General features: G+C 35.5%; 1 protein-coding gene across 6 annotated transcripts in view; it reads left to right on the forward strand.

The window, feature by feature from the left end:
• The window catches only part of NLGN1 (neuroligin 1), an 816,283-nt gene that overhangs the window by 801,953 nt on the left and 6,156 nt on the right, over nucleotides 1–8,174 (forward strand). For 4 of the 6 annotated variants that reach the window (XM_038583931.1, XM_038583930.1, XM_038583929.1 and 1 more), the window contains 2 exons: nucleotides 2,758–2,970; nucleotides 6,342–7,131. In XM_038583931.1, the coding sequence (XP_038439859.1) occupies nucleotides 2,758–2,970; nucleotides 6,342–7,131 (1,003 nt within the window). The remainder of the gene's footprint in view (nucleotides 1–2,757; nucleotides 2,971–6,341; nucleotides 7,132–8,174) is intronic. The other 2 variants (XM_038583932.1, XM_038583934.1) reach the window with 1 other exon arrangement.

Here is an 8,174-nt window from a genome sequence, read left to right on the forward strand (position 1 = left end):
TCTCATTCATTCTCTCTTTCTCTCTCTCTCTTCCTCTATCCTACACACACACACATTTATACCTCCTTTATCCTTCAAGAGTCCTTTGTATCTAACACACCATAATCCTTCTATAGTGTTGTTTTCAGGGTTAATGCCATCAGTCCATGTTTATAGATCAAAACATTTGTAATGGATCCCTTAAGGAATTTAAACCAATGGTTCTGTCTTATGCCAAAATTCACTTAATACCAAGTAAAGTTAAAAGAGTTCTTTGTCATGTTTTTGTTTTGTATTTTAATATGCTCTCATTATATGACTACTGAGAATTTGAAAGTGCTTCTTTTTTTGAGAGAACACATAAGGGGGGTGGGGAGCAGAGGAAGAGGGGGAGAGAGAATCTCAGGTGACTCCATGCTCAGCACGAACCCAAGGGGCTCAATCTCATGACCCTGAGATCAAGACCTGAGCAGAAATCAAGAATCGGCTGCTTAACCAACTAAGCCAACCAGGTGCTCCTGAAAGGGCTTCTTTGTAAGAAGATACCATGAAAATTCCTTAAATTGTTATGTAGATTAATTTTAAAAGTAATGAATATGACCAGAAAGATGTATTCATTTGGATACTATTTTTTAAAAGTTAACCTTCATCTCAAAGGTGATTGATTTCCAGGGTTCTACACACACATATACACATACACATACTCATGCACATGCACATGCACATACACAGTGAACTAGAGATCATGTTTTTGTTTCTTAGAATTTTTGGTCTTGTAGGAAAACAATGACTAATCATCTTCATTTCTTCCTTCCTTTCTTTCTTTCTTTCTTTCTTTCTTTCTTTCTTTCTTTCTTTCTTTCTTTCTTTTTCTTTCTTCCTTTCTTTTTTCAAAATTATTCAAGATTTGTCTTCATCTATTGCTCCCTACAATGACCCTAAAGAATTTCTTGTCCCTATATTCATTTTGAGTATAGATTGATTGACTCAACTGATAGATACTGTTATCACTAATATAACTGACTTCCTGGTATAGTTATAAAATAATTATATTCAAAAAATAAAGGTGTATTTCAAATTGAACAAAACAATTTATACTTTTTTATGTTGAGTTTCTATAATGGGTCTGCAGTAAGAGAATATATCTAAAGAAAAAATAGTTCTCTAAACATGGTGAGATTGGAAATTACATCCATGAAAATAATCAATTTATATGTCATATGTCTCTAAATATTTTCTACACAATATGTGAATAGTCAATAAAATGGAATCTTTTATGAATTGCTTTATATCTTCTCATTTATACCAAATGTGGAAATATATTAGAGAGTAGATATTTGTTCTATAAATTATAATAAGTGTATTATAAAGGCTATTAAGTCAGTGAAATGAATGAATATGTTTAAAGTATTATTAAAGTAATATCTTTTACTTCTCTCCCTAACAACCTCCACATATAAGAAAGTCACTCAGGGATCCCTGGGTGGCGCAGCTGTTTAGCGCCTGCCTTTGGCCCAGGGCGCGATCCTGGAAACCCAGGATCGAATCCCACTTTGGGCTCCTGGTGCATGGAGCCTGCTTCTCCCTCTGCCTGTGTCTCTGTCTCTCTCTCTCTCTCTCTGTGACTATCATAAATAAATAAAAATTTAAAAAATATTAAAAGATAGTCACTCAGTTCTTAGAGCCACAAAAATGTTTTCTCCTTTTATTCAATTGCCTTTACCACTCTGTCAATTCAGATCCCTGTAACCTCTTCTCTACCTTTGTTTTTATTATGCAACATATATCCCTCCTGATCATCAAATTTACTGTAAAACTGGAGCTTTAAATATCCCAGGTATATGAGTCTGAACCTTTCAAAAACCTCCAATTAGTCTATGTTATTTTCTAATTGAGCCAATATGCTCAGTTTAGCATATCAGGTATTCCAAAATGTGGTCTCAAATTATCTCTAACACAGTGATTCTTTCTTAAGCCTGGACCATCTTTGATTAAAATGCACTTAGACACCTACGTGCAGAGTTGCATATAATTTTATGCACAAGCCTTAGAAACCCCTGCTCTTGGGACACCCAGGTGGCTCAGCCGTTGAGTGTCTGCCTTCAGCTCAGGGCGTGATCCTGGGGTCCCGGGATTGAGTCCCATATCAGGTTCCCCGCAGGGAGCCTGCTTCTCCCTCTGCCTGTGAATCTGCCTCTCTCTGTGTCTCTAATGAATAAATAAATAAATAAATAAATAAATAAATAAATAAATAAATAATCTTAAAAAAAAAAGACACCCCTGCTCTTCACCCTCACATCCTGCCACTCTGTGACCCATTTCTTAAATTCCAACCATGTTAAACTATGAGCACCCTGAGGACTGACACAGTGTTTTATGCAAAAGCACCTTCTCGTATGCCCTGTGGTACTATCCCGAATGTCTCCAAGTAACCTGGCTGGTAGTATGTCTCTCCTGAGGTTTTACAGAATGTTTTCGTTCTCTTTACCTGCCCCCTGTTACCTTCTGTTACATTCTGCTGATGGTTTTTTACCTGGGTAACTGGGGAAGATAAATGTCATTCTTCAGTGGCTACTATTCTTCCTAAAGTATATTCTTTTATTTTGATGGGAAGTAATTTTTTTATTAAAGAACTTGGACTCAAAAAAAAAAAAAAAGAAGTTGGACTCTACTCACCTTGATGAGCACATGCTTCAATTCTATTTATATTGAATGTCTATTTGATTCATGTCAACTCAAAAAGGTGTTCTAAGATATCTTTTCATTTTGGTCTTCCAGGTTTCTTGAGCACAGGGGATCAGGCTGCAAAAGGAAACTATGGACTCCTTGATCTCATACAGGCTTTAAGATGGACTAGTGAGAACATTGGATTCTTTGGTGGTGACCCCTTAAGAATCACTGTTTTTGGATCTGGCGCTGGGGGTTCATGTGTCAATCTGCTGACTTTATCCCATTATTCTGAAGGTAACCGTTGGAGCAATTCAACCAAAGGTATTATGCAGGTTGCAAATTTTGACAATTTTGGTGTCTGCATGCCACCACCATCAGTAGTATGTGATGCTCTGTATATATTTCTCTGTTCAAACTGAGTGTTAGGTTGAGCTCAATAACTGTTTAAAATTTTGTTTCTTCAGCTTTTCTATGCATGTTTCAATTTTCGTCAAACTCTTTTCTTTGTCTCCTGTGGGGCTTGGTAAGGATGCCCTTTCAAGCACACTTCAGAATAGTTAGCATTACAGTTACTTTTCTTTCCTCTCAAAGGGTGATTTTGGGGAAAAATCAAAGATGTTCACAGTTCTGTCGTCTCTGTTTATTCAGTAATCAAAAATCAAAGACAGGTTCTTTCTAAATGCAAGGATTGTGTATAATCTATTTTCAAGACAATAGACATGTAAAACCTTTTACTGGTAAAAAGATAAGGAGGCAGTCATAAGCTGGTTTGTCCGGAAACAAGGTTTTCACTTGTTGTCTGAGTACAGAATGGATGTTTGATTATTTTGCATGCATGATCCAAAATTGTCAAAGCATCAAGGTCACTAGTAGAGCTTTTCATTAAAAGGAAAATTAGGTTTGAATCTGTGCTTTTTCAACTTCAAAAGTGTTATTCCCCCCTCCCCACCCCCAAAAGCTTGGCTTTAAAGCAGCATGAAGTACTGAAGCTGCATAAGCCCATGAAATATTTTTCTTGTCTCCATTTTCTGGCCTTGACACCCTTTTTCCCAAGTGCCTGCCCAAGGCTCATCATGTTGGGTATTTTTATGAATTCCCATTTTACCATGAATTTAAGTCACTCATCCTAATTGCATTCATTATTAACTTGAAATATCCACCAGAACAGAAGTGGGTTTTTTGGAAAAAATCTGCAAAAGCAAATACTTTTTCTCCATTGTACATAATAGATAGGGAGATAGAGAATACACATCAACATAGACCATTTAGTGTTTTCTGCTTTTTTACTGTCATTTTATATATAGGAAGTATACCCCGTCGATTTGTAAGACTGAGTTTTATGATATGAGCATCAGACATAGAATATTTATTTTCAGTATCAAAGATACACTGATGTGGAATTTCTAAAGAACAGCATATCGTTAAATGAGTATATATATTTGGAGAATCATATATTATCATAGACTTAATTTATATTATAGTTTATGTAACATCTCATTTGTGTTAGTAGAGTTCTGGTTTGAGATGACAAAATGACACATATAAGAACATTCCTAATTATATAGAGATTTTGGTCTGTAATGAAGTGACTTATTTTGAAATAGCAAACTTTGTTGTTGTTTTTTTTTTTAATTGAGGAGATTATATTGTTCTAGCTGAAGACTATACTAGTGCCAATATTTACGTAGGTTAACATTAGACAATGTGTTCAGACTTCATAGGGTCACTTGATCTCAAAAGTTATTTCTTCCTATTTATTCTAGAAGTTTTTCTAAATGTAGAGCAAAAGTGGGCACCAAAGCCAGTCAACGAGTATAAAACTAGCAATTGATAAAGAGATAAACCAATTATTTCATTGGCTAGCATTGCTTTCATCTGTTGATATTTTGGTAAACAGTGGCCAATTGCTATGCCAACAGTTGAAAATATAACATTCCATCACACTCTTCTGTCCTTGTGGGACCAGAGAAATGGACTTACATTTAGTTTAGTCATAAGCTTATCTCCACAAAAAAGGCTGCTTGATTTTTACCTGGAGATGCCCGGGAGATACCTTAAAATCATCAGGTTAATTCTGTCTCCTACACAGACGCAGATTTAAGACTACAAACCCCCCAGAGCTGCAGCAGTGTTTAGCCCCATATATACCAGGAGTCAGCCACAGCTTGAATACACATAATAAGCATTTTCACTAATGATAAAATATATGGTTTTTCCAATACTATCCAGACGGCATATCTCAGACAACATTTAATATGACGTGCATCTTTGCCACATCTTTTTTGGTATATTTAGTTAATATCATTGAGCCCCTGAAATGGGAAATAACCTCCAGGTTTATTTTAATTGTAATTAGTAAAATATTTCTCTGAACAAATGTTAACAAACACACACATAATTTTTTAAAAATTATCTGTATTTATATCATTCGCTCTAGCATACTTTGCTCTGGCAAACTAAAAATATGTTCATAAAGATGTCAGAAACCAAAACAAATTTAATTGGTACTGTTTGACTTTTTGAATATTTTTAGAATTATCTAGGAGCATATTATAGACATTTTGAGTACATATACATGTTTGGAGAAAAATCTAAAACTTTGCTTCTAATTCAGACACTGCTTTAGCACCTTTGTGAAAAGAATTCTTATCTCATTAACACATATGAATAATTGAGCATGTGTTTAAATAACTGAACTACAAAGCTATATTTGGAAATTGATAATAAGTATAATTTTTAAAAGAAAATAGACCAATTATGTTTTTAAAACAAGAATTTTATTTGAAAATACCTTAATGGGTAGATAAAGTGCATTTGTAAATTTGAATGGCATGCAGCTCTTATCAAACTGCATATGGGACCATGATTTATAATTCTTAAATGCAATTAAGTTAAAAGCAGTGGACCATGTATTTTTCATCTTTTATGATAAAATATAGCAGTGCACATTCAACAGTGGAAAAAGTTAAATCACACAACCCCACCTCCCCCACTGAATCCTTCTGCTGATGGTTTTTCCTTTAACCTAGTGAAAACACTTCAAATGTTATGTCTTCTTCTGAAAGATGAATATTCAGCACACTATGTCTGACATGAAGAGCTGGAAAGAGTATGTCTAAAGTGATATTCTGTTCTGTGTGACTTCAGGGCCATCCCCAGGGTATTAGCAAATCCCCAGCCCCAGTAGCTATGTAAGCTCCCAACAATTCTTTTTTTTTTTTTTAAGTAAGTCTGAATAAAACAAACATACAGAGCCATTTTGATGGAAGACACATGCAGCCAAATTGGAAAAAATATTCTCAAAAAACAATACAAAATCTAATGAAGAGTAAAGGGGGGAAAACCCATCTGGTTGACTTTTATAATAACCTAGGTGTTTATATGTTGAGTGAAAAAAAATATTTGGGACTTTGTACCACTAATATTTACACATTCTCCATTTCTCCTTGCTTATTGCCTCCTTGATCCCTAAAACAGTTGCCATTCAAAGCATGAGACTTAGTCTACCTCTCCGACTCCTTATACCCTGGGGATGACTTAATGTACCTTCTCTTAAACAAAAATGTCTCTATCTTCCTGTTTCTTGAGTTGTATATGGGTTTTTATATACACACCTAAAAAAATCAGATGTTACTGTTTTACCACAATGTTATTCAAAAGTCATCTCAAACTCTTTGTTGTTCTTCCCGTAGGACTTTTTCAGCGAGCAATAGCTCAAAGCGGAACAGCCCTTTCCAGCTGGGCTGTTAGTTTCCAACCTGCAAAATATGCTAGAATGTTGGCCACAAAAGTTGGTTGCAATGTTTCAGATACAGTAGAGTTAGTGGAATGCCTACAGAAGAAGCCTTACAAAGAACTTGTTGACCAAGACATTCAACCAGCACGATACCACATAGCCTTCGGACCCGTGATTGATGGCGATGTAATACCAGATGACCCTCAGATATTGATGGAGCAAGGAGAGTTTCTCAACTATGATATAATGTTAGGAGTTAACCAAGGGGAAGGGTTAAAATTTGTTGAGAACATAGTAGATAGTGATGATGGCATATCAGCTAGTGATTTTGACTTCGCCGTTTCCAATTTTGTTGATAATTTATATGGATATCCTGAAGGCAAAGATGTTTTGAGAGAAACCATTAAATTCATGTACACTGACTGGGCTGACCGTCATAACCCTGAAACCAGAAGGAAGACATTATTGGCTTTGTTTACAGATCATCAGTGGGTGGCACCAGCTGTAGCTACAGCAGATCTTCACTCAAACTTTGGTTCACCTACATATTTCTATGCCTTTTACCATCATTGCCAAACAGATCAGGTTCCAGCTTGGGCTGATGCAGCTCATGGAGATGAAGTTCCCTACGTACTAGGAATCCCCATGATTGGACCTACAGAGTTATTTCCTTGCAATTTCTCCAAAAATGATGTGATGCTGAGTGCAGTTGTTATGACATACTGGACAAATTTTGCTAAAACTGGGTATGTATCTAATGAATGAAGTTTTCTATAATTCAATAAAAATATCCTTGTAAGCATTAAAAAATAATACAAATTTTGTGTCCAAATGATTTAATTTAATAAGTTCATGCCAATAACATGTTAGGTTTCTTTATTCAAAATTCTACATGGTGCTATTTCAGAAATTGTTGCTTTATTAGTTCTTACTTTTTAGAAGTTTGTTAAGAAAGACTTATGGGGTGCCTGGGTAGCTCAGTTGGTTAAGCATCTGCCTTTGGCTCAGGTCATGATCCAGAAGTCCTGGGATAGAGCCCCGCATCATACCAGGGAGCCTGCTTCTCCCTCTCCCTCTGCTACTCTCCTTGCTTGTGCTCTTTCAAATAAATTTTTAAAAAGTTCTTTTAAAAAAAATAGAATAGTGGGTTTAAAAAAAAAAAGGAAGACTTAATACCCCCGTTGGATTACTCAATAATTAAATTTATTTTGTGGTTTTTATTACACAAGACTTGTTATTATTTAGTAGTGATGATTATTTTATAGTGCTTTCCAATGTATTGTTTACCCTTTGGTCCTTCTAACTTCTTTGTTAGGTGGACAGGTCAGGCATTGCTCATCAATTTTGCAAATAAGGGACTGAGGTGATGAGAGCCTAGCCTCAGGTAGATATTCATATGTCTAGTATGTAGCAGTGCTAGGACTTAAAACCTCATCTTCCAATTCCGAAACTGAAATCTTTACCACACTATTCCATCCCATCCTTGCTAGCTTGCCTAGGAGAAATACATACACATATGAATTTTAAAATCTTTGGGTAGATAGTAGCCCATCCCAAATGGACAAAGAGATCAAGAATGTGACTCTTACTCTCATTACATTATCATCCATCTAAGCTGCCCGCAGTTGGATCTATATTTTTAAATTGACCCCAATTGTTATTAAAACACAGTCTAAGGCTTTGCTGACTTGCTAAGCTACCTCTTCAGTCCGATGTTAAGCTAATACTATTTTGATTAAGAAAAAGAATTAAAACAATTTTGCTCTTACAGTGCTTTCTTCTTTCCTAG

This window comes from Canis lupus, chromosome 34 (genome assembly GCF_011100685.1).
Source record: "Canis lupus familiaris isolate Mischka breed German Shepherd chromosome 34, alternate assembly UU_Cfam_GSD_1.0, whole genome shotgun sequence".
Lineage (NCBI taxonomy): Eukaryota > Metazoa > Chordata > Mammalia > Carnivora > Canidae > Canis > Canis lupus.